This window comes from Motacilla alba, chromosome 29 (assembly GCF_015832195.1).
Source record: "Motacilla alba alba isolate MOTALB_02 chromosome 29, Motacilla_alba_V1.0_pri, whole genome shotgun sequence".
Lineage (NCBI taxonomy): Eukaryota > Metazoa > Chordata > Aves > Passeriformes > Motacillidae > Motacilla > Motacilla alba.
This window is the reverse complement of record NC_052044.1, coordinates 545,401-569,870: the sequence shown is the minus strand read 5'-3', so window position 1 is coordinate 569,870 and position 24,470 is coordinate 545,401. Positions and strand designations below refer to the sequence as shown.

Genomic DNA, 24,470 nt, shown 5'->3' with positions numbered 1-24,470 from the left:
AGTGCCATCTGTCAGAGGTGGGGCAGTTTCCTTCTGCTCATTGGGCAGCTTTCCTTTATCTCTTCCACAAACCAATCCTCCCTCCAGGAGATCTCTTCTCTTAATGGGCCATTAATTACTAATTATCTCCTGTTAATGGGCCAGTGAGTGTCCCTGTGTGGCTGATAAAATTCCATCATCCCGTGGAAGATGTTCCGCCCAGGGGAAGGAGCCAAGCATTGCTACCTGGATAGAATCTGAAATTTCAAACATTCCTGCCTGGATACAATCTGAGATTGCAAACATTCCTGCCTGGATACAATCTGAGATTGCAAACATTCCTGCCTGGATACAATCTGACCCTGGGAACCCCCCAGCAGCCTTTCCACTGCATTCCCAGAGGAGCAGCTTTCTTCTCCCCTGCATTCCCAGAGGAATTCCAGGCCCATCTCCAGCAGCCCTGGAGCTTCAGAGGAAAACTCCCCCCTTGCCCAGGATCCCTGCTCCAGCAGAGCCACAGCTGGCCCTGCAGGAGGGCTGAGCCACCATGGAATGGCACTGCTGCCACCACCCTGAGCCACAGGGGGTCGGGGCCTGTTCTGACTCTGGCAGGGATGGTTTGTATTACTTGTTTTGGTTTTTTTATCATTTTTCCTAATAAAGAACTGTTATTCCTGCTCCCATATCTATGTCTGAGAGCCTCTTCATTTCAAAATTATAATAATTTGGAGAGAGGGGTTTTACATTTTGCATTTCAAGGAAGCCCCGTACCTTCCTCAGCAGACACCTGGCTGTTCAAACCAAGGCACCATCATTCCCCTGATGTCCAATGTGAGCCTCTCCTGTCCCAGCTTGAGACCACTCCTGTCCCTGTTCCCTGGAGCAGAGCCTGACCCCTCCGGCTGTCCCCTGCTGTCAGGAGTTGGGCAGAGCCAGAAGGTCCCTCCTGAGCCTCCTTTTGTCCAGGCTGAGCCCCTTTCCCAGCTCCCTCAGCTGCTCCAGCCCCTTCCCCAGCTCTGTTCCCTGCTCTGAACATGCTCCAGCCCCTCGGAGTTTTTCTTGCTGGGAGGGGCAGAACTGGGCCCAGCCCTCGGGGGCTTCAGCAGTGCCAGGCACAGCCACTGCTCCCGTGGCCACCGCAGGCCGGGGAGAGCCCTCCTGTCGTCCGTGGGTGTTTTGTTGAGCAGGACACGACCCAGGGCAGAGAGGAGCTCCCAGCGGCCGCTGGATCCGCCCAGCAGTGTGTGTTTGGGTGTAACCCGGGTGCTTGGGGCCCACTGGTGTGTCCCCAGGCCGGGGGGTGTGGCACAGCCCCAGGATACAGCTGAGGGACGAGGGGGTGGCAGTGCCCGAATCCCACACCTCTCACGGCCAAGGAGGGAATTTGGGGGAGAGCCATGGAGCAAGCGGCAGGGGACACGCCGATGGGATTGCCCCGAATGCTCCGTGTGCCCCCGTACTGCCGAGGGGCAGTTGCCTTGGAGGCCAGGAAGGGGATTTGCAGCGTTTGCCCCTTTTCCAGCATCCCACAGAGGTTCGGGCTGCCCCGAGAGCTTGGAGGCAGCTCCTGCTCCCCAGGGCTCTCCCCTGAGGAGTGAGGAAGAGGAGGAGGCGGGGAAGGGCCGGTGCGGGAGCTGGGCGGGAGGATGGAGGGCCGGAGGAGGAGGAAGGAGGGGCGGGCGCAGGACAAGGCAGCGTGGAGGCACAGAGACGGGAAGAGAGATTTTATTGAGGCCGCCTCTGGCGCGAGAAGGCCGGAGCGCGGTGGGGGGGAGTCAGGGGATGGCCCCGGGTGGGGGGCAGCGAGCGCTCGTCCCGCTCGGCTCAGTTCTGGGCGATGACCTGGAAGGGAGAAAGGGCAGGGCTGAGCCGTGCGGGGCCGGGGCCGGCTCAGCGGTGCCCCGAGAGCGCCGGGGCTGAGCCCGGCGCGGCCCGGCGCGGCGCGGGGCGGCCGCCTTACGCTGTTGATCCAGGAGACGTAGGCGGAGACGCGGGTGAACACGGTGGGTTTGCGGGCGACGTTGCAGCCCTGGCTGGAGACGAAGCTGGTGACGCCGTGCACCTGGTACTGGCCGTTGACGGCGCAGTGCAGGGGACCGCCGGAATCGCCCTGCGGAGAGAGGAGCGGCGTGAGCCGGGGCTGCGGGGGGCGCCGGGGCCGGCGGGGGCAGCGCGGGGGCCGCGGGCGCACCTGGCAGCCGGAGCGCACGCCGTCGCCGCCGGCGCACACCATGGTGTTCTTGACGGTGGAGCCCCAGTAGGACGGGCTGGAGCAGGTCTGGTAGTCCACGACGGGCAGGTAGGCCTGGAGCAGCACGCTGGACAGCTGCCCGTTGCCTGCGCGGAGCCGGAGCCGGTCAGCGCCGCCGCGGAGCCGCCGGGCGCCGCGACGGCCCGGCCGAAGCAGAGCCCGCGGCCCCCGCCGAGCCCCTGCGGCCCGGTCCGTGGCCCCGAGGCTCGGCACGGCCGCGGCCGGCGCCGGGCACCTGCGAGCCCCGAGCCAAGCGCCGAGCGGAGCCTCGCGGGGCCGTGCCGGGCGCGCAGCGCTGCCGCGGCTGCCGGCGTTGGCCGGGGCCGGGGGAATCTGGGGCGGGGGGAGCCCGTCACTCACTGCGGGTCAGGCCCCAGCCCGTGATGTAGCAGGGGTAGTTGTTGGGCAGGATGGTGCCCTCCCGGGGCAGCACGGCCAGCTGCACGGCGCTGTTCAGGGTGGCGGAGCCGCTCAGGCGGAACAGGGCGATGTCGTAGCTGCCGGCGGGAGGGAGACGATGTTACACGGACGCCGCCGAAGCCCGGCCGGGCTCCCCCCGAGTCCCCGTCCCGCGGGCCTTACCCCCCGGCCACGTTGTTGCTGTTCCAGTAGGGGTGGACGATGATCCTGCTGACGCTGAAGATCTGCTCGCTGCCCTCGTTCCTGTTGAGGTTGTGCTCGCCGGCCACCACCCGGTAGTTCATGTTACTGGCGGCAAGGTGCGAAAACGCTCCGTCAGCGCCGGGCCCTGGGCATCCCGAGCGCGAGCTGCCCCGGGAGGCTCCGAGCGGGAAGAGGGCGCTCCCAGAGGAGCCCCGCGGAGACCCTGCCCGAGGAGCGCAGGAGCCCTCCCGGGGCGGCGGCTCTGGTGCTCGGGGCAGGCAGAATTTCTGCTGCGAGGGCTTTTGGGGGAAAGGAGCTCGGGCGAGGGGAAGGGGGGTCCCCGCCCCGCTCACTTGTTGACGCAGTGGGCGGCGGTCATCACCCAGTTCCTGTGGATGAGGGAGCCGCCGCAGGTGTGGTGCCAGCTGCCCCCGGAGTAATACTGCAGGGAGATCTGGGGAGGGGGCGAGACACGGCCCGGGGCTCAGCGCGGGGTCCCGGCGCGGGGAGAGCCCCGGGCCCGGCCGTGGGGCGCGGGCAGGACCCACCTGGTAGGGCCAGGCGTGCGAGCGCGCCTCGGTGCCGCCGACCACCCGCTGCATGCCATCGAGATCCAGCTCGGAGCAGCGCCCTGGGGACAGAGGCACGGCGTGAGCCCCGCCCGGCGGGTGGCTCCGGGGGGCTCTCAGCGGGTGCCGAGGCCGAAGGCTCCGGGCGGGACTCACCGCACAGGGCGAGCGCGGCGAGGAGCACGAGCTGCAGCATCATCGTGGAGCGCTGTCCGCGGTGCGAGCGAGCGGCGGCGCCGCGGGCGCTTTAACGGGGCCGCGGGAGGAGGCGCGGGAAGGCAAGCAGGTGCCGCGGCCCCCCCGAGCGGCCTCGGCCCCTCTGCCAAAGCACACACGGCCTCCGGGCACCCCAAGGACGCCCCGAGCGGCCCTCGGCGCTGGAGCGCAGGGAGACGCTGCCCTGCGCCGGCGCCTCCCGTCCCCGCGTCCCGGAGCGGTGTCACCGCCGGTGCCGCTCTCAGCCCCAGGAGGCCTTGGCTGCAGCTCTCCGCGGCCTCGCTTCGTGCGATGGTTCCCAGAGCTTGATCCAACACCTGAATGGAGCCACACTGGCACCGGGATGGGCAAATCGAGGCACAAGCAGGGCACGAGCTGCAGCCCCTCCCTAGCCCCGGCACAGCCAGCGCTGGAGCAGGGCCGGGGCTCGGCCTCCCTGGGGCCTGAGGCTGGGCAGAAGGAAGCAGCGATAGGCTTTGGAATCAACCCTGGAGTTTTGGCCCAAACTCTGTCATTCTTTACCCCTTGCACTCCAAATGGAGTTGGCTTTGGTGAGGAACGCTGGCCCTCGTGGCCCTGGCATTTGGGATCCCGGGGCTCACGGGGTCAGCCAGGCCAAACAAAGTGATGGAAATCAAAAGCACCTGCTGCACTTCTGCCCTTATCTGCAGGGAAAACACGAGACTTCACAGGAACACAATCCCCGAGCAATTCCATGTTTGTTCTGTCGGCACCAAGGGCACGCGGCGAGGGACAGCGGCAGCGGCCACACAGGGACACCCCAAGGCAAAGCTGATCCCCCAGCTGTGGCACAAAGGGCTGTCATCTCATTTTTTGGCTAAATAGGGTGTTTCTAGAACAAGAAGAGTGAAGGATATAATGTGAGAGAAGCTCAGAACGGCCGGAGACAGGATTTGTGTAAAATAAATCATCTCTTTATTTAGGTTGAATGTCTAGGACAGGTTCTCCCCCCTCCTGCCATGTCCAGGAGGATTTTTCCCCACTATAAACGATGGGGCAACGAAAGCGGCAGCTACAGAAGTTGGGATAGACAAGAAATCTGGAACAGAGGAGATGTGGCACCCGGGATCCTGTTCAGAAGGATTCTGTGGTGCCATCCAGGGAAAACTCCTCCTGCTCAGCAGAAGCAGAATCGCACCCAGGAATCATCATCATGTGATAATAACAATAATAAAACCCAGAATCTAACTTCCTCCCGTCTCCAAATGCAACGTGATTCCTAAGGCACCGATCCCAACTTCTCCCATTGCCCGCCAGGGGCCACCGCAAGCCCCGATCCCCCCTCGACGGGAGCAGCCCCACGATCCCCATCCTCCTCCTCGCCGGATTTCCCCGCCCACATCCCACATTCCGCATCTGGGGAGGCGCGCCCACGCTCTTAATGCCCGACGCGAACTGAAGAGTCTCTGGCTGGAGCCGGGATGGGGAGGACGAGCAGCGCCTGCCGCGGAGCGTCCGCAGGAGCGTCCCCGCCGCGTTTCGGGGTCCCTGGGCTGCCCCGGCAGAGCCCGGCTCCCAAAGGCACGCGGTTCAGCTCAAGGCAACCACGAAATGCAGCATATTTAAGGCTTTCACTTCTTAAATTAAAGCGAACGAGGGAGTTTTTTTTGGATCCTGGTTTCCTGAGCGTGGCCGGGGGCTCCGCTCCCTTTTAGGTGAAGGACCAGAGCTGGTGCGGGTCCGTGAGGTCGCAGGGAACCAGCGCCGGGTGCTTCCCCCGGGCCGTCAGGCACATCCCCGAGGCCAAGTTCTTGATCAGCCGGTTCTGCCGAGAAACAACCCGAGCGATCCGTGAGCGAGCGCGGGATGTGACCGAGGGGAAACGGCACCGGAGGGGCAGCGCCGTGGCGGGCACGACGCCGCCGAGCCCGGGGGCGATTCCCGGGACGGAGGGGGGGCTCCTCACCTGCGCCAGGTCCCACTCCTCGCTGGCGGGCACCCGGCCGGGCTTCCCTCGGAACTGGCACTCGCCCAGCTCGGCCGTGCCCGCGGCCCCGCGCAGGCACAGCTCCTTGCCGATGTTGTGGCGCAGCTCCCGCTGGCTCGTGTACTCGAAGTACTGCGGGAAGAGCCCGCGGGGCCGTCACTGCCGCGCCCCGGGAGCTGGCCCCGGGGCGAACCGGGGGGCGGCAGAGGGGGAAATGGTGGGGGAGGTTCGGGGGGCGCACCTGGTTGCCCCCCAGCCCGTGGCAGGGGTACATGATGAGAGGTTTCCCACCGTGGTTGTTCTCCCCCACGTCCAGGCAGCTCTTGGTGCCCTCGTTTTTTATCTGTGGCGCGGGGGGAAGAGAGGAGTTGGGAGGGGAAAAGAGGTGGTGGTGGGAAAAGGAGAGGGGAGAAAAACGGGGGAGAGAAAGGAGAGGGAAAGAGGGGGAAAAGGGGCGGGGAAAGGCAATGGGAACGGGGATGAGGAGGGGAGGAGAGGGGGAAAGGGGGAAAATGACGGGGTAGGGGGAAAAAGGGGCAGGAGTGAGGAAAAAGGCTGGGAGAGTGGAGGAAAGAAGGGCTCAGAGGAGCCGGGGTGGGACCGGCTCGGGTTTGCCTGGGCAGGGCTCTGGGTTATCGCTGTGCAAACACGATCCCGGCACCCAGCACCGGCTCCGGGTCCCATGTCCTTTCCAGGACACGAGGAACGCCCGAGCCGCCGCCTCCGGTGCGCGGAGCAAAGGGAAAGGCACCAGGGCTGAGGTTTCAGGAAATAAAGGTGAATTAAGAGCTGGATGGGAGCCAGCACGCGGCTGTCACCCGGCTGTCACTGCGCTGGGTGCTGGCCGTGCCAGCTGCTGTCACATCGCCCTGGCTGAGGAGGGGCAGACTCAGGATCCAACACCCAGCTTGAGGGAAAGGGCTTTTCCAGCCTCAGGGGAATCCCATCCCTAGGGATGGAGCTGGAGCCTCTCATCCTGTGCCTGCCCTCAGCTCCTCGGGGATGCAGCCAGAGCTCCGTGTCCTGCTGTCCCCAGCTCCCTCGGGGACGGAGCCAGCCCTCCACACCCTGCCTGTCTCCGTTTCCCTGTGGGTGGGTGGCTGGAGGGGGGGTCCTGCCTGCCACCCGCGCCCAGATTCCCTCGGGGTGGAGATGGAGTTCCCCATCCCATCCCCAGCTCAGTTTTCCCAGCCCTCCCTGTGCCAGGATGGTGTTTGGGGTTTAAGGAAGATTTCAGCTCTTGCCCCGAGTTTAACCCAAGTCCACATCCCCACGGACTCCCCACCCCGGGACTCACCCCAAACCAGCTCTGCCGGATTCCAGCTCAGCCCAAACCGGCCCCGCCAGCCGGTGACAGATGAGGTGACAGACAGACACAGCGAGAGGTGACAGACGTGGCAGCACCAGCTCCCCCTCCCCGGTTTAACACGAAACCCCCAAACCCAACCTTGGGGCACTTCCCCCGGCTGCTCCCAGCGTCCCGGCACTCACCGCCCCGTAGAACGTCGGGGTCAGGTCGGGCACGAACATCTCGGGGTAGACGTTCTGCAGGTACCAGGTGAAGTTCCTGCAGTGCAGCCGCTCCCGCAGCCTGCGCCGCTCTGTGATGTCACCAAACGTCTTCTAAAAAATGAAATCGGGGGCGAAAATTAATTTCGCTTCAGAAAACAGCAGGGAAAAATCCCCAAAAACCCCTTCCCAAGCTGGGGTTCAGAGCTGGGAGTCACCCCAGCTTTGTCACCATCCCTCATGGTGTGACCAGCACCGAGACAAGCTGGGGGGGCACCTGGCAGGTACCCACAGGCTCCACCAAGAGCTCAGAGATATTTTAGTGAAGAATAAGAAGTTTTGGTGTTGAAAAGAAAAATAAATTAATAATAAAAAAAAAGGAATTCATAAACCCTGATGTTTTCCTACTAGGAAACATTCTGGTCAGAGGGGGAAAGAAAAAAAAAAAGCTTTTGGCTACTTCTGTCCACTTGTCTGGTCTCCCACCCGCTCCTGCTGCTCAGGCAGAGCTCCCAGCAGGACCAGCCCTCCCAGCAGAAGCAGCAGCCCCCTCGGTGTGCCCAGCACCTCTCTGGCCATCTGGGAGGCTTGCTGGTTGCGGCGGTAGAAGATCTCCTTGTAGTCGTCCATCCAGACCTCGGCCAGGCGCACCTGGTTCCGCGAGATCACCTGCGTGCCCTTGGGGAAGGTGTGCGGGCTCTTGGAGCGGAACACGTGGCCCACGACGGAGCAGGGGATGATCTCCACCTGTCCCCCGCACTGCCACACCTGCGGGGAAGCCACACCTGAGGTGGGGGAGGTCCAGCCCCCGGGCCCCCCAACAGGGAGCTCCCTGGAGGTGCCCTCGGAAGGCGACCCCCCCGTCCTTACCCTGAAGGACATTTCCACGTTCTCACCCCCCCAGATCTCCATCTGGTCATCGTAGGAGCCGATGTGCTCGAAGTAGGACCTGGAGATGGCAAAGAGGCCACCTGCAAAGGTCGGGGACCTGTGGGGGTCGGAGAAGGGGTAAAACACAAATAAAAGAGCGGAAATCTGAGTTTTGGGAAATCGGTCCCCCTCCATCCAGCTGTGGTGGCTTGGGTGGACAGGCTGGGCCCAGCTGCTGGGAGGGCACAGAGGTGACAGCGTGACACGGAGGGGCCTCGCTGCTGGCTGGATTCAAAGTGAAAAGAGGATATTGTTACCAAAAACCTGTCACCAAAAAGAGGAGGAGGTCAGAGCTCGGTGCCCCAATCCCTCCTCCCGCTTCCCTAATCTTTTCCATCTGAGGCTGGAACAGAACCTCGCTTTTATTCAGGAAAAATAATAAACGCCAAGGATTCGCCGAGCTGCTGGAGACGCGGCACCGCCGGGAGCCAAGCGCCCGGCCGGAGGTGAAAGGGGCCTTTATTGGGACAGCAGCGTCGCCCAGGTGACCCGCGCACAAAGCCAGCCCCGCGGCCGGGGTGGGGCCGGGCCGGGCGGGGAGTCCGGTGTCTCCCAGTGGGGGCACCAGGGACAGGTGGGAAAACCACCCGGGCTCTGTCTGCGTGTCAAACAGAGGGATAAGAAGAGGAATTTTGGTGCAGCCTGATCTGCAGGTGGCCTGTTCTGCACCTGGGCACCGGTGCAGGGACAGCAATAAATCCTTAATGGGCGGCTCTGCCGGAGCGAGAGGTGGCCGGAGGAGATTCCAAGGTCCGTTTTGGCCCCGCGTTCCCCAAACCCCAAGGGAGGTTTGTCCTCCACCACCCTCCAGCCCTGACCGTGCTCGGGCACAAACTCCCGACATCTCTCACGCCAAAATCCCAGGGGAGAATCCCACTGGGACAGGGCAGCACCACCCACCCAGAGGCTCCAAAACCGAGGAAAATGCCAATTTGTTGGAAAAAAGAGCGAACCCGGCTGGATAAAGAGCCCCGTGCTGGGCTTACTTGATGGGGAAGGTCTCGTCCTTCCTGCGCTGCCTCTCCCGCGCGGGAACGACCTCCCAGCCGAAAGTCAGGCTCCAGTCGAAATTGCCCCGGCTGTGCTGCTTCCCGTTCTGGACAGGCTTGGCGAACTCGAAGGTGTTGAGGTCGATGGTGGCGATGTCGGGGCTCACGACGGCCGTGGGCTCCTCGGCGATGCGGGACAGGAGCGGCTCCAGCCATCCGTGGAAACACTCGCCTGGGACACGGGGCAGGGCTGGAGCGGGGCCGGTGCCACCCACAGTGCCCGGGGCACACACAGGTGTCACGGGGGGACACTCTCAGTGCCACAGGGTGTCTCGGGGGGACACTCACAGTGGGCATCCAGGAAGGTCAGCACCTCCCCGCTGGCCACGCTGGCGCCCAGCAGTCGCGCCGTGATGAGCCCCTTGCGCTCCCGCTGCCGCACCACGCGCACGATCTGCAGCTGCTCCACGTAGCGATCCAGCTCCTCCTTCAGGTACTCTGCGGGTGGGAAGAGCATCTGGAGCCATCAGGGAGGCAGGTGCCAGTCCCTGCATCCCACCAGCCCATCCTGCTGCCCCATCCCATCCAATTCCAAACCCATCCCATCCCAAACCCATCCCAAACCCATCCCAATCCCAAACCCATCCCAATCCCAAACCCATCCCAATCCCAAACCCATCCCAATCCCAAACCCATCCCAATCCCAAACTCAAACCCATCCCAAACTCAAACCCATCCCCTGCTGCTCGGACCCTGCAGTTGGGTTTGGGTTCAGGGACACCTGAGCCTTTGCCCCAAACCCAATCATATTTTTGGCTAAAAACCACGAGTTTTATAAGGGTCTAAGCCCCCTCCTGTCTAATCCCTCTCTGGAGAGGGACTGGGGGTTGCCAGGGTGACGAGGTCACATCCCTGCCCTTGAAGTGTCACCAGGACCAAGTTGTTCCTGAGGGAAGGGGTCACCAGAAGAGCCCAGGATTTCTTGGCAGATGCAGCCAAGCCAGGAAATGGCCAGCCGGGAGCTGGAATGGTGGGAGCTGGGAGCCCAAGAAAAGCGTCCTGGGAAGGGGACCTGAGTCCAACCCGTGTCCAGCCACAGTGGGAGTCCAGCTCTGGGGCACCGCGGGGTTCCTGCTCCTCGGAGCCCATGGGTGGAAAGGGAGAATTTATCTGGGACAAGGGCAGAGTCCGCTCCTCCCAGTGCCCCGACACTGAACCCGCGTTAATTAGTTCTGGGTGCTAATTAACGAGGATTACAGCTGGCTGTGGGTGGAGGTTGGTGGGGCACCTGGTTTGTCCCCAGGGCAGGGTTAACAGCAGTGCTGGGGAAGGGAAAATCCCAGGGGTGCTCTGGGGTGGATGTGAAATGGGGAGCGGCGGCTGGGACATCCTGGGATGCTGGGAGCGTGAGCTGCTCTCTGAGTGGCTCAGAGCTGCTGCTTCCAGGCTTGGAAAGGGGCTTGGTGTCCCCTGCATCTGGCTGATCCCACATCCTGCCATGGATCCTGCCTCCCTCTGGCCCCTGAATCCCCCCACTGCTCCCTCACAGCTCCCTGTGGCTCTGCGTCCCTGTCACTCCCCCATCCACCACAGCTTCTCCTGCCTCCCTCTGGCATCCACATCCCACATGGCTCCAGCATCCCTCTGCCTCCTGCTCTCCACCAGGGCTCCTGCACCCCTCTGACCCACATCCCACCGTGCTCCCTGCATCCCTCTGACCCACATCCCACCGTGCTCCCTGCACCCCTCTGACCCACATCCCACCGTGCTCCCTGCATCCCTCTGACCCCCATCCCACCACAACTCCTGCACCCCTCGATCCCACATCCCACAGTGCTCCCTGCATCCCTCGATCCCACATCCCATCGTGCTCCCTGCATCCCTCTGACCCACATCCCACCACAACTCCTGCACCCCTCGATCCCACCGTGCTCCCTGCATCCCTCTGACCCACATCCCACCGTGCTCCCTGCATCCCTCTGACCCCACATCCCAAAATGCTCCCTGCATCCCTCTGACCCACATCCCACTGTGCTCCCTGCATCCCTCTGACCCCACATCCCACCGTGCTCCCTGCATCCCTCCACAACTCCTGCACCCCTTGATCTCACTGTGCTCCCTGCATCCCTCTGACCCACATCCCAAAATGCTCCCTGCATCCCTCTGGGCCCATGTCCCACCACAACAGTTGCACCCCTCTGACCCACATCCCACCACAACTCCTGCACCCCTCTGACCCCACATCCACCGTGCTCCCTGCATCCCTCTAGGCCCACATCCCAAAATGCTCCCTGCACCCCTCTGACCCCACATCCCACCCTCTGGCCCCCGTGTCCCCCACCCACCGTCCGTGCTGGCATCGTCCACCAGGATGACCTCGCGGAGCAGCCGGGCGGGGGACGAGTGCAGGACGCTGTAGACCGTGCGGAGCAGCGTGGACCAGGCCTCGTTGTGGAACACGATCACCACGCTGGTGGTGGGGAGGGGAGGGCAGCGCTTGAACTTCTGGTCGATGCACCTGGGGGACAGAATGGGGGGGTGAAGGGGGAGGCACGGCTGGAGTGACCCCCGATATCTGCCCCCCACCAAACCCCGCAGCTGCGGGGGAGCAGCTCTGGCCCCTCTGGACTCGTCCCTGCTTTGATTCCCATTGATTTTGGTTGAGTGAGCCCCATTGCCGGCCTCCGTGTCCCCCCTTTGTCACCGCCACACCTGCTAAGCACGGATAATCGCCTGCCGGCGCGGGGGGCTGGATTCCTCCATCCCTTTCAAGGCTTTTTCCATCCCGAATTCCCTCCATGTCTCCTCCATCCCACCCCTCCGCGCGGGCCCCGCTTTAATCCGGCAGCCCCTGGCCGAGGGCAGGCGGGGAAATCTCTGGCGTTTCCCTTTTCCCTCCCCCCCAACCCCAGCGGGGTCCGGGGCTGTTCCACTCGGCTGAGAAAAGAAAAAGTCTGAGCGCTGGAGCCGCTGGGATAAAGGAGGGAGAGGAGGGAAAGGCGGGGAGGCACCGGAGCCACCAAGCAGGTACAGGGAGGCACAAAGAGCCTGTTGCCATTAAACCCGCCCCCAAGAGTCCAAAATTAGGGAGAATAATAATAAATAAATTATTTTGATTTTTTTTTAGCTCTGTCTCCATTCAACCCTCTGCCAGTGCTGGGTGACACCCTGGCCCCAATCTGCTTTAATTTCCCCTAGAGTTCAAGGGAGCAAGTGGCCAGATCGAAGGGAGAAAGTGGCCCGATCGAAGGGAGCGGGTGGCCCGATCGAAGGGAGAAAGTGGCCCCGGGGCTCTCGGGCCCGGCTCTCACTCGGGGGGGCGGCTGTCGGGCCCCAGCGCTCGCTGCAGGGAGATGCGGTCGCTGGCGAAGGCGTTGAAGCAATGCTTCTCATAGCCCCGCTCCTTCTCCTTCGTCTCCTCGGGCGTCCAGCGATCCTTCTTGAAGGCTTTTCCGTCGGCCCCGGGGCTGGCGGGGTCCTGGGGGGGCCTCTCCATGAGCGGCCGCAGCTCGGCCGCGGTGTAGACGCCGGGCAGGCAGGAGCGGGCGCTGGGCAGCGGCTCCGGCGGCGGCTCCGGGGCCCCGATCTGCAGCCGCGGCATCGAGTCCCGCAGGTCCCGCACGGCGCCCAGCATCAGGTCCAGCACCTGGTCCTTGCCCTGCACGATGTTCCGCAGCCACGGCTCCTCGCCCGGGTCCTTGCTCCCCACGTCCTTCTGGAGGATGAAGAGGAAAAGGACGAAGACGGCGCCCGCCAAGGCCACCTTCAAGGTGCTGTAGCGGCGGCGGAACAGCCTCATTTTGGGCTTTTGGGGCGTTTTTGGGGGGTTCTCCGGGCTGGGCTGGGGGGTTCAGGAATGTGGGGGCTCCGGGTGCATCGCGGTGTCCTGCTTTGCTCCAGTGACCTGGGGGAAGGAGAAACACCTGCAGTGAATTCCCGGGCTGGATGCATCCCCTTGGCGGCAAAACAGAAACGCTGCACCGAAGATGAAATATGTTGTATTTAAAATAGATCACATTGTACCTAAAATAGGCTGTATAAATATGATCAACTCATGGAATAGTTTTGTTGAGGACCTTAAAGATCACCCAGTCCAACCCCCTGCCACGGGCAGGGAACCTCCCACGAGACCAAGTTAATAACAAATAATAACATAATAATACAATAGCGAAATAATACATTAATATATTGACACAGTAAAGTAGCATTAGCAACATATTAACATCGATATTGCAATACAACGTTAGTAAGAAATTAATATGGCAATATGATCTTTGCAATATATTCATATAAAGTTTGGCACAAGCGACACCTGTAAAATTAATTCTCCCCCAGCCCCTAAATCCACCCCGAAATTAAAACACCAGGAAAAGTGCGGGTTAAAAAACACAGAGGATGGGCCCCCCCCCAAAAAACATTCTGCTGGGACCGATCCGGAGGATGCAGCCTCCCCCCGCCACCGCCCCTCGCACGCCGAGGTTAAAATAGAGCCAAAACTTTGCCAAAATATTTTTGGCCGCTGGGAAAAAAAAAAAAAAAAAAAAGCCTCTTCCTGGGCATTTTCCTGCCTGCGATGGAAAACTCGAGCAGACCGTGCAGTGCTCCGGGTTCCGCGGAGCTGGAGCAGCACGTTTGGTGTCCAGTGCCGTGTCCGGTGCCACGGCCACCGGGAGCTCGCCGCCAGCTCCCGAATTCGCCCCGGGATCCGCCGGAGGCTCTGAGCTTTCCACCACCCCCAAACTTCCCGCGGCTCCTCTTTGTGAGCCGCGGCCGCCGGAGCATGGACGAGCCCGGCGGGATCCATTCACCGCCATCTCCTCCTCCTCCTCCTCTTCGGGGTCCCCCCCCTTCCCTCGGCTCCTTTTTCCCCCTTTCTTTTCATTCTCTTGGGAATGGGGCGGGGAAGGGCACCTGCCACAACTTCAAGGGCGAGGAAGTTTGGGCTGGGGAGGAGGAGGAGGAGGAGGGTCGGGGGTCCCCGCTTTGAGCGCCGCGGGATCAAAGCTGGACCACGCTTCACTGCCAAGAGCGCCCGGCCCCATCCAGCGCGGAAAAGCAGAATCGGGGATAAAAACCCCGATCCCCGGGTGTTCCCTGCCGTTCCCTCGGAACTGCTGCCCGAAGCCGAGCGGGGCTGCCCCCACTTCACTCGTGCCCCCGAGGTTTTCACTGCGCGGCGCTGCCGTACAACGAGGGGGGAGGGAAAAGAAACGGATTTTGGGGAATAAAACCCCCATTTCCATCAACCCCACCGCTCTCTGAGCTTCCTTCCTGCCGCGCTGCTAATGAAGCTCGTTAGGTGTCGGTGCTAATTAACCCCAGAGGGACACTCAGGTGTGCGGGGGGGGCACAGGTTGTGCACAGCAACAGCTGCCGCTCCCAGGGGACCCCCAACCCCTTCTCAAAAAGGGCCAAAAAAGCCAAATATAAATAAAAGTTTCCCCTCTGGAAGACGGGGGTGGATTTGGCATAGAGCTCCAGCGTGAGCTCCTGGTGCACCTGCGCCCTCCGCTACCTGCCCTGCAAACTCCCGGCTGGATCCTGCTCCAGCCCATCCCGAAAATCCCATATTGCCACGGCGCTGGCCCTACACCCTGAAAAACAACACCAAAATGACCCCGGGGAGCCTACTGGGGTGAGAAAATGGGGGAAGAAAGGGGGGGGGAAGGTTCGGTGGGAATTCGAGGAGGGAGGGATGGGATGGTGGGAAGAGGCGGAAACAGAGAAACACTCGTGGAGGAAATAAAGGAAAAGAAACGAAACACAAGCGAATTGTCACTGACGCTGCCTGAGGTGAAGTGGCCACCGGCTCCACGTGGCAGCGAGCCACGGTGACACCGGGAGGGGCCGGGACTGGGAAAAGCCAAGGGTGGGAAGCGGGGTGCAGCGAGGTTGTTCCCGGCGGGATTCAGCTCCAGTGTGAGGAACTGGACGAGCTGGGGAGGGCGAGGGCTGGGAGCCCACGGGAGTCAGGATCCTGTCGGGCTCCCCCCATCCAGGTGGGATGAGCCCGGGGGTCCTGGAGCCCCTCCTGGGTGTGGGGTGGGAGCGCCCGGAGAGTGGGGCTGTGTGAGGGTCTCTGCCCCTTCGGGGGCCCTGGGGTGCCCCGTGGGGGTGATGGGGGCCGGGGCTCCCCAGTGCTCTGCCCAAAATTGCCACAGCCCCTGGAGCCGCTCCGGGGGCTCTATCCGGAACCCCTCCACCCCGGGGAGCTCCATCCCAGGACCACCTGAACCCCCTCGCACGGAGGGGCCTCTGCACCGGGACCCCCGAGCACCCAGCCCCCGGGAGGGCCCCTCACCAGGACCACCCTGCTCCCCCTTCCCCCGGGCCGAGGGCTCCTCACCGGGAGCCTCCTGCCTCCCTTACCGTGAGGAGGGGTCCGCACCGGGACCACCGGGATCCTCGGACCCCCTTCCCCAGGGCAAAGACTTCACACCAGGACCCCAGACCCCCTTACCGCAGAGAGGGGCGCCGCACCGCGACCCCCGCGACCGCCGGACCTCCTTTCCCTGGGGCAGGGGACGCCCACCGGGACCCCGGGACCCCCTTTCCCGGCAAGGGCCCGGCACTGAGACCCCCAGACTCCCTTAGAGCAGAGCGGGGGGCTCAGCAGCGGAACCTCTGTCCGGTCTCGTCCCCTCCCCTCTTACCGGCTCCAGAGCGGCTGCGGGGCCGCAGGTGCGTCCGGGTGGGGCGGGGCCACCTGCGCTACCTGTCCCGCCCCCCGGGCAGGTGCGTCCGGGCGGGGCCGCCGCGGTCCTAAAGCCGCCTGGCCCGGGAAAAACGCCGGATCCTAAAGAGCCTGACCCGGGAAAAACGCCGGCTCCTAAAGAGCCTGACCCGGGAAAATCACCGGCTCCTAAAGGTACCCGCCAGGGGAAAACGCCGGGTCCTAGCGGCGCCTGCTGGGGGAAAACGCCGGGTGCTGGAGGTGCCCGCCCGTCCCGGGAATAACGCCCGGACCTGGAGCCGCCGGCCCCGCGCCTGAAATGGGGGTGCTGTGCTGGGACTAGTAGGGGACTGGCACTGGGGACACCGGGAGCCGCACGGGGGGGACCCCACCTGTGCTGGGACCAGTGCGGGACTGGCACCGGGCGTGCTGGGGGCAGCGGGGGTTTATGGAGGTGCCGAGGTCGCGGCTCCAGGGGCGCTGGGACCAGTAGGAGCCTGGCACTGGGCGTGCTGGGAGAACAGGATGGCCCCGGGGGGACGGGCCCGGGCGGGCTCCAACACCCAGCCCAGGATTTTCCTTTGGCTCCGGCGCTGCGCGGAGGATTTGGGAGATTTGAGCTGGAGCGGAGTGAGGATTAATGGGGATTATTGGGATATTAGCTGGAATATTAACTGGTTTACAGGGGATGAGGTCTCCGGGACACGAACACCCCTCAGCCCCAAATTAAAGCGCGAATGAGCTGGAATGAGGTGTGATGGAAGCTGAGGCACCGATTGGAGCCAACCCTCCGTCCCCTCGAGCCCCCCGGGGCCTCCATCGCCCTCCCCGGGGCTTTTCCGAGTTCGCTTCGAAGCCGTGGCTCTCGCCCCTTTCGTTTCCTGCTTCGGAGGTTTCGCTCTTCGCTCGGAACCCGAAGGGGAAATTCCCACCCCCAAATTCGCTGCTGCTCGCCTTTCAGGACCCGCCGCTCTCAGCTCGGCGTCCCCGCGGCCACCGGGCAGGGCCAGGACGGTCCCCACCACGGTAAGTCACTTTTGGGGGAAAGAGAAGGGTTTTGGGGTCCACGCCGGGCTGGGCCGTGGGGATGGGATTTTGGGGGCGCCGTTCCTCCCCACCCCGCCGGGCTCTGCCCCTGGGAGCCGCTCTCCAACCCCGCAAACGGGAGTTTTGTGCTCCCGAACCGCTGCTTCTAATTGCAGTTTGGGGGAGGAGAGGCTTTTCCGGGACATAAAAACATCTCCTGCAGCTTGGTCCTGGTGGCACCAGGCCGGGGGAAATGAGAAGGAGTCGAGACCCGAAGAACCCTGGCAGGGCTGGAATGAAATCCACAACAAAATCTTCCCAGGCTCGCTAGGGAGTGGCGGCTCGGTGTCACACTCCAATTAATAATTAATTGGCGTCTTTATAGACAGCTCTCAGGCAAAACACAACTTGGGTTAGAGGTGGAGTTGGCTGCCTTGGGGGCGGGGGGTGAAAAATGTTTACTTTTAAGGTTTCCAGGAGCAGAGGACCCCAAAGAGCCAAAATTGGGGTGAAGGTACCCCTCGGCGCGGGGCGAGCACCGCAATTCCCTGCGCTGGGAGCGAACCTTACCATTGCCTCGGAGGTTCTCCTCGCTCCAAGCGCATTCCCTTCGGGATTTCGGCCCTTCATCCCTCCCGGGGAATCCACGGCGTCCGAGGCGGCTCCATCCAACCCTCCAGCCAAACCCCTAATTTGAGCCAGAGCTTAAATTTAACGCCGAGCTGAGACTTGCAGCGCTGAGCGGCGGCAAACCTGGAGGAGCTGACAGGAAGCCAGGCTGACTTGCAGATTTTATGCTAATTACAAACCTCTCAGTTCTCCTTTGCAGATGGTTTGCAGATTGGTGCCCAGCTTCGGGTTTATTTATTATCTTTTCGCCCGGTAATAATTGCTGCAAGATGGGAAAACTGGGGAAGTTTAATCCATAATACAGCTGTTCAAGAGGGGACAAATGCGGGGAACGCGGTTTTCCTCCATAATGCCAATATTTGGGTAATTGATGCTGGGTGGTGCTTCCTCGGGTATTTTTGGGAGGAGAAGGGGCTGAGCAGCTCAGAAAAAGGGAATGGTGTCCCCACCCATGGACATCATTCCTTGGATGGGTTTATTGTTGGGAGTTTTTTGGTCTCATGCCCAAAAAGTTCGATCCTTTGGTGCTGAGTTGGAAACACAACTTTTTCCAGGTAGACTTTTTTTATTAAATGGGATTTTTGTGTTGTTTGGAGCTCGTGGAAGCTGCAGGGGAGAGGCGGAAAGGCCCAGCTTGGTTCCTATTAGGAAGACTCTCTTCCTTTGTCTTTTTTTCCCCCCTAAATTATGAGAGAACTGGGAAAGCTTCCCTCCGTGCAACCCCACACACCTGCAGCACCTGATCCTCCCGCTCGGGATGACCCTGGCAGCTCCTCCTGCCCTTGGATAACACCAGGTACCGGGGGGATGATTATTAATAGGATTGTTATGGGATGATATTAATAGGATTATTATTGCTGTCTCCAGGTGGCCGTTCCCTCTCCTCCCCGTGCCCAGGCGTGATGGAGATGGAGGAGGTGTTCCTGCAGCTCTGGGGGGAGGTGGCCAGGCTGCGGGAGCTGTGCTCGGAGCAGGGGCGGCTCCTCCGGAGGCTGAGGGCCAGGAAGGGACCGGTCCTGGGTGAGTGGGACCTGCGGAGTTCCCAGACTGCACATTTGGGTTGCTCCCGCGTTTTTCCCGATGCTCTCAGAGGTTCCTCTGGTGGGGTGAAGCGGCTTCGAGCAGGATCGTGCCCTGAGCCCATCGTGGCTTTGGGTGCTGCCGCTCAGGGACGCTCCTGGTCCTGGGAGCATCACCTGGAGAGGGTGGGAGCAGGGGTGGAGGAGGATCTCCAGCCCAGGAAACACCCAGGAACTCTCTGGTTTTCCAAGGATTCCCCCTCCCTGTACTCTCCTCTCCCTCCAAACACTCCCAGCACTCCCATGGGGCCTGGCACCATTTTCCCAACCCTAAAATGGGAATTTTGTGGCTGGGGGGGATCGGTTTGGACAAAGCTGTGCTGGGAAACTGCAGCCTCCCTGCCCTGGGGCTCCCTCCTCTCCACCCGTGTCCTTCCAGGACTCAAACCAAAGCCTTTCCTGAGATGAACCTGGAGTTTGGGGACACGGGGATGTCCCGGTCTCCTGAGGGAGATGATGGTCCCTCAGCCCTCCTGGCTGTCCTTAGTGTCCTTTCTCGGGTGGCCCTGGCTCCAGAGGGGACAGGTGAGCTCTGCCAGCCCAGGGGCTCCCCAGGCCCAGCGGGAAACGGAGCAATGGGAAAAGAGAGAAAAACCCCTTGGAATTCCCAGGAATGACCCCTCTGCCTCCCTCTCTCCCAAAGACATCCCGGTGTCGCTGCCTGTCCAGTGCACGGAGGATGTGGGGACAGGGGACGGACAAAGGTCACCTGAGAGCCGCCAAAACCACCCAGGAGCTCCGACATCCTCCACACCCCACCTGGAGGGCTCTGCTTGTCCCATGGGACAGCCCCGGGCCACCAAGAGGCTCCCCCCGAGCCCGGGGCACGGCGCAGGAGCCGCAGCTGAGGGGGAGAAGGGGGAAGCGCCCGCCCGGAGGAGAACCTGGATCCTCCCGGTCCCCTGGGAAGGAGGGACAGCTCCCTGCAGCCCTGGAGAGCTGGAGACGCTAAATCCAGGGGCTGGGGATGCCTTCCCGAATCTTCTGGATCTCTACGAAGCCCCGGAAGCGCTTGAGAGGGAAGAGGCTCCCGGGGATGTGGCTCTGGTGGAGATCCGAGGGCCTGTGAAGGTAACGGGGGAGGCTGGGGGGAATTCGGGCTGTGGCACCAGGGGCCCCTCGCCTTCCTCTCCACCAGCCCTGGACACACGGGGAGCGTGGCACAGTGGGGTTACTGCCTTAAAAAGTCTCTGGGCACCCGATTTTCTGATTCCCAGGGGATTTGGGAAAAGCCCCTGAGGTCCGGCTGTCCAGCCAGGACATCCCACCCGTGATCCTCACGGAGGCTTTGGGGATCCCTTGGAGGAGTCAGCTGGGGGAAAAGTTCTCTCAGCCTCCTCTGAATCTTCCAATTAAACAGCCCTAAAGTATTTCCTTCATTCTCTCTGATCTCCACACCCCGAAAAACACTTCCAAATCATTCCAAACGATTCCTGCCACTCTGAAAGGATTTCCACAGACCTCCCTGAGCTCTGGCCCCTCAGGCCTCCTGGTGAACCTTCACCCCAGTCCTGGTCTTCCCACCCAGGGTCCCTGGGATGCCAAACCCATTTTCTTTCACTCCTTTTCCTAAATTAAGCCCTTAAAAGTTCTTTAATGGCCTCAGGGGCTGGGTATTGCTGGGATAACTCTGATTTGGGGCTGTGTTTGGGAGGGAGTTTTTAAAGGAGAAAGGAGAAGCGGGGCCGTGTCTGTTTGGGGCCCCATCAGCTCTCAGATGACAATGGCCCAGGGACAAGTGACAAACGTGCTCCAGTTTGCTGCTCAAAGCCAATTTTCCTGCTGGTCTGGCCCGTGGGAAGCGCTGGGGGAGGCTCGGGAGCCACACAGACTTGGGGTTGTCCAGTGAGATTTATGGGGGATGGGGTGAGGGGCTGCTCGAGCTCCCCCAGGCTCCAGCCCAGCCCTTTTTGGGTGGGGGCAGGCTTTGGGGGCTGGCCCAGGGCACTCCTGGGGGTTTCTGTGTCCCAAAATCCCCTTTTCCTCGCAGACCTGCTGGAGTCCGGGCTGGGTGCTGGAGGAGGGGACGCTCGGGGCCGGCCTCAGCGCCGAGGCTGCCCCGGCCTGTGAGCTGTGCCAGGAGATTCTCCCCTCGGAGGCAGCGGGACACGCCGAGTATCTGAACCACCTTCTGCTCCACCTGGAGTAGGGCTCGTCTTCCCGACGGAGATCCATGGATTTGCACCCTGAGCCACGGGGCAGACTCTGGGAACTTCCCATTTCCACGGACAGACTCTGTCAGACTCTGGGCATTTCCCATTTCCATGGACAAACTCTGGGCATTTCCCATTTCCATGGACAGGCTCTGTCTGTCAGACTCTGGGCGTTTCCCATTTCCACGGGACTGACTCTGTCAGACTCTGGGCATTTCCCATTTCCACGGACAGACTCTGTCAGACTCTGGGCATTTCCCGTTTCCACGGGACAAACTCTGGATGTTTCCCATTTCCATGGACAGACTCTGTCAGACTCTGGGAACTTCCCATTTCCATGGACAGACTGTCTGTCAGACTCTGGGCATTTCCCGTTTCCACGGGACTGACTCTGGGCATTTCCCATTTCCATGGACACACTGGCTGTTTCCCATTTCCATGGACAGACTCTGTCAGACTCTGGACGTTTCCCGTTTCCATGGACAGAGTGTGGGCATTTCCCATTTCCACAGGACACACTCTGGGCGTTTCCCATTTCCACGGGACAGACTCTGGACGTTTCCCATTTCCACGGGACAGACTCTGGACGTTTCCCATTTCCATGGACAGACTCTGGGAACTTCCCGTTTCCATGGACAGACTCTGGGCATTTCCCATTTCCACAGGACAGACTCTGGGCATTTCCCATTTCCACAGGACAGACTCTGGGCATTTCCCATTTCCACAGGACAGACTCTGGGCATTTCCCATTTCCATGGACAAACTCTGGACGTTTCCCATTTCCACAGGACAGACTCTGGGCATTTCCCATTTCCATGGACAGACTCTGGATGTTTCCCATTTCCATGGACAGACTCTGTCTGTCAGACTCTGGGCATTTCCCATTTCCATAGGACAGAGTGTGGGAACTTCCCATTTCCACAGGACAGACTCTGGACATTTCCCGTTTCCATGGACAAACTCTGGATGTTTCCCATTTCCATAGGACAGAGTGTGGGCATTTCCCATTTCCATGGACAGACTCTGAACATTTCCCATTTCCATGGACAGACTCTGGACGTTTCCCATTTCCATGGACAGACTCTGGACATTTCCCATTTCCATGGACAGACTCTGGACGTTTCCCATTTCCATGGACAGACTCTGTCAGACTCTAGGCATTTCTCATTTCCACAGGACAGAGTGTGGGCATTTCCCATTTCCAGGGACTGACTCTGGACGTTTCCCATTTCCATGGACAAACTCTGGACGTTTCCCATTTCCATGGACAGACTCTGGACATGTCCAAGTTGGACTCGATGGCCTCGGGGGGCTCCTCCAGCGCTGGGGCTCTGGGGCTGATGAGGATTCTGGGCTCCTGCTGCTGGTTTGGACTGGGAGCAGTCTCCACGTTCCCCGTCCTCCTCCATTCTCCTGGGAATGTGGTCCCAGCTTTGGATCACCCCGGGTGTGCTCTGGGTTATTGATCCCTGTGGGTATCGAAGCTGATCCCGTCCCGGGATCTGGAAGTGTGAGGGGGAGCTGCAACTGCTGGGAAAAGGGAATTCCTCAAAATTTGCCTTTGACTGAGTGGAAATTAATATTCCATAAAGAGTTAGGGATGTTTGGGAAGACATGGTGGCTTTTTCTGGGAGGTTGGAAGGTTGGGTGGGAGAATCTCAGGGTTTTTGTGGTCACTAAGAATTATTTTACCTCATTAACAGGAATTTGAGTGTTTCATAGCATTTCCATCAGTGGTATCCAATGTGTTTCCCAAAGTGGGGAAACTGAGGCACAAAGCATCAGCTCCAAATCCCTCTTTTCTTCTGGAAAAATCTCATCTCAGGCTTTTCTATTTTGCAAGTTGCTCCCAAAGTGGATTTTTTGGCATCTCCTCTTTGAGGAAACTTGTGCTGAAATGAGGAGCCAGGTTATCCTCTAACTCCAGGGATCGGGAAGAATTGGGATCTCCAGCTCCACCATCTCCTCCTTGGCAGCACAGAAGAGCCAGGAGTGAAGTTCCTTCCCCGAAACAGAGCCACGTTAATGGATTTACTCATGACCAACTTCTGTGTGTCCCCAGGGTGCCTGGAACCGTTTCCCAAGAAAAATCCCACAACTTTCCTCTGCATCAGCACCTTTTACCTTGGCCTCTCCATCCATGTGGAGCTGCTTCCAGCCCTGGGTGGAACCAGGGCCTTTATTTCACTGAAAATGAATTTTTTTGTTTTTTTTTTTTTGGGGGGGGGGGGGGGGGGGGGTTTCAGGGTTTTTTGGGGGTTTTTTGGGGTTTTCTCAGGGTTTTATTGGGATATTCTCAAGGTTTCCTTGGCATTTTCTCCAGGATTTCTCCACGCCACAATGAGCTTTCCCACCGTCATCTCCTGCTCCAAGTTTCGTCCTGTGGCTCCTCAGATTAATTTGGATTATTTGATAATCATTTGAGGCTTTTATGCTCTTCTTAGAGGGGAGAAACCCTCATTTCCCAGGTGAACCCCTGGAAGCTGCGGCCCCAAAGCTGGAGCAAGGACCCCATCAATTTATTCCCACGGATTGGAGCTGGCCAGGAGGAGGGATCCATCCGAGTTCTCCCGTCCTGGGAAATGGAATTCCCGAAGCAACAGAAGCAGGAGCACAGATGGTTTTTATCAGCGTGGAAGCCCCTGGCGTGAGGCTGGTGCAGCTCTGCAGTGCCCTAAAAGCTGTGGGAAACCCCCCCGGGAGCCTCTGGGCTGAGCCACGAGGGGATTTTGGGAAGGAGAGCAGTGGGAGCTCCACCAGCCCAGCCTCTCTCGAGGAGGTTTTTGGTGTGGGGGTAATTAATCCCTGCTCCCAGATGGTCCCCAGGGATATGGAGCTTCCCTTTTGGATCCTCCAGGGCAGGAAGGCGGCTCTGGCTCCAAAATATCTTTAATTGCAGGGTGCTGGCGGGGCCGTGGGTGGGCTGCGGCCGCTGGGGCCAGCTCGGGCTCCAGGTGGGTGGGAGTTGTTTTGGGAAGGGCAGGAGCTGGGCGAGGGCAGGTTCCCGTCAGGAGAAGGTGGAAAATCGGGTGTCGCAATACGACAGGGACGCTGCTGCTCTCCAGGTGAATAAAAAAGAGGGACTTCTGTTTCCTGACTCTAATATTGATAGTTTTCCAAAAGTGACAGTGGACTGGAGGGTGACAGTGCCACCTCTCCAATGACATTAGACAGACCAAGAGTCCATCAATTTCCTCCTCCTCCACAAAATAATGCAAAACATAAGTTATTTACAGAATTGTGGGTGAAAAAATTTTGTTAGAAGAATACAAACATCAAAAATCTTAAAAAATCAGGGTGACACTCAGGCGTGGGCGAAGCTGTGCCGGGAGAGCTGGGGGAAGGGAGCCCCACTCTTGTTCTCCAAGCAGGGATGGAGCTGGTGATGGTGCTCCCGGGGAAACCACGGCAGCAGAAATGCAGCTGGAAATGGGGTTTTGGGTGGAAAATGTTCATTTTTGAGGGTTTCTAATTCAGGGTCTGGGCTGTGGGAGGGGGAAGGGGCTGTCCAGGTGCTGGGGATGTCCTGACACCAAGCCCTGGGCTTTAATCTGTGCCCAAACAGCCCCAAATCCCAACATCCAACTCCTTCGGGGCCACATTTTCAGAGGAGACAAAAGAAATGAGGGTGGGGCAGGCTGGGATTTCACCCCTCTCATGGGAGAGTGAGGAAAAAGGGAAATTTCCTGCCCAGGAACAGCATTTCCCTAAGGGAAAGCTCCCTGGCTGCGGTGGTTGTCCCAAACCTTCTGGGAGCTGCCACTGGAAATGAGGGATGGGGGGAGAATGGGAAGGATTCCCAGCAGCGAGGATGGGAAGTCATTAACGCCTCTGTTAATTAATAACTGCCCCTCGATTTCATCCCTCGTTAAGGGAAGGGAAATGTTCCGTGAGCCCGCTGTGTTTGGACACGAG

General features: G+C 60.6%; 3 protein-coding genes across 6 annotated transcripts; 1 reads left to right on the top strand and 2 right to left on the bottom strand.

Moving 5' to 3' along the window:
* Nucleotides 1–1,688: 1,688 nt before the first annotated feature.
* On the bottom strand, nucleotides 1,689–3,636 carry CELA1 (chymotrypsin like elastase 1). The gene is made up of 8 exons (XM_038164204.1): nucleotides 3,559–3,636; nucleotides 3,382–3,464; nucleotides 3,187–3,287; nucleotides 2,813–2,938; nucleotides 2,591–2,727; nucleotides 2,171–2,316; nucleotides 1,940–2,089; nucleotides 1,689–1,821 (listed from the first exon to the last, which is right to left on the bottom strand). The coding sequence occupies exons 1-8, from the start codon at nucleotides 3,599–3,601 to the stop codon at nucleotides 1,804–1,806; spliced, it is 804 nt and encodes a 267-aa protein (XP_038020132.1). The 5' UTR covers nucleotides 3,602–3,636; the 3' UTR covers nucleotides 1,689–1,803.
* A 901-nt stretch (nucleotides 3,637–4,537) lies between these two features.
* On the bottom strand, nucleotides 4,538–17,398 carry GALNT6 (polypeptide N-acetylgalactosaminyltransferase 6). Of its 3 annotated transcripts, none has more exons than XM_038164188.1 (11): nucleotides 17,264–17,398; nucleotides 12,306–12,898; nucleotides 11,340–11,512; nucleotides 9,343–9,492; nucleotides 8,992–9,226; nucleotides 7,946–8,063; nucleotides 7,643–7,843; nucleotides 7,058–7,189; nucleotides 5,808–5,909; nucleotides 5,546–5,698; nucleotides 4,538–5,404 (listed from the first exon to the last, which is right to left on the bottom strand). In XM_038164188.1, the coding sequence occupies exons 2-11, from the start codon at nucleotides 12,791–12,793 to the stop codon at nucleotides 5,291–5,293; spliced, it is 1,866 nt and encodes a 621-aa protein (XP_038020116.1). In that variant the 5' UTR covers nucleotides 12,794–12,898; nucleotides 17,264–17,398; the 3' UTR covers nucleotides 4,538–5,290. The 3 variants fall into 3 exon arrangements, with proteins under 3 accessions (XP_038020116.1, XP_038020119.1, XP_038020117.1); XM_038164191.1 differs by lacking the exon at nucleotides 17,264–17,398 and adding an exon at nucleotides 15,648–15,709; XM_038164189.1 differs by lacking the exon at nucleotides 17,264–17,398 and adding an exon at nucleotides 15,455–15,635.
* A 720-nt stretch (nucleotides 17,399–18,118) lies between these two features.
* On the top strand, nucleotides 18,119–20,674 carry LOC119712677. Of its 2 annotated transcripts, none has more exons than XM_038164203.1 (3): nucleotides 18,119–18,343; nucleotides 19,046–19,473; nucleotides 20,393–20,674. In XM_038164203.1, the coding sequence occupies exons 1-3, from the start codon at nucleotides 18,157–18,159 to the stop codon at nucleotides 20,549–20,551; spliced, it is 774 nt and encodes a 257-aa protein (XP_038020131.1). In that variant the 5' UTR covers nucleotides 18,119–18,156; the 3' UTR covers nucleotides 20,552–20,674. The 2 variants fall into 2 exon arrangements, with proteins under 2 accessions (XP_038020131.1, XP_038020130.1); XM_038164202.1 differs by lacking the exon at nucleotides 18,119–18,343 and adding an exon at nucleotides 18,360–18,927.
* The last annotated feature ends 3,796 nt before the right edge of the window (nucleotides 20,675–24,470 follow it).

Bases quoted from the DNA above. Each gene is read 5' to 3' on its own strand.
- GALNT6 (XM_038164188.1), bottom strand. From the start codon at position 12,793: ATGAGGCTGTTCCGCCGCCGCTACAGCACCTTGAAGGTGGCCTTGGCG. The intron at 11,513-12,305 runs GTGAGAGCCGGG...TCTGTCCCCCAG, and splicing joins CCCGACAGCCGCCCCCCCGA to GTGCATCGACCAGAAGTTCA. The intron at 7,844-7,945 runs GTAAGGACGGGG...GCTTCCCCGCAG, and splicing joins ACGTGGAAATGTCCTTCAGG to GTGTGGCAGTGCGGGGGACA.
- CELA1 (XM_038164204.1), bottom strand. From the start codon at position 3,601: ATGATGCTGCAGCTCGTGCTCCTCGCCGCGCTCGCCCTGTGCG. The intron at 3,288-3,381 runs GTGGGTCCTGCC...CCCCCTCCCCAG, and splicing joins CGCACGCCTGGCCCTACCAG to ATCTCCCTGCAGTATTACTC. The intron at 2,728-2,812 runs GTAAGGCCCGCG...TCCCGCCGGCAG, and splicing joins AGCAACAACGTGGCCGGGGG to CTACGACATCGCCCTGTTCC.
- LOC119712677 (XM_038164202.1), top strand. From the start codon at position 18,678: ATGGGAATTTTGTGGCTGGGGGGGATCGGTTTGGACAAAGCTGTGCTG. The intron at 18,928-19,045 runs GTGAGCTCTGCC...TCTCTCCCAAAG, and splicing joins CCTGGCTCCAGAGGGGACAG to ACATCCCGGTGTCGCTGCCT. The intron at 19,474-20,392 runs GTAACGGGGGAG...TTTTCCTCGCAG, and splicing joins AGATCCGAGGGCCTGTGAAG to ACCTGCTGGAGTCCGGGCTG.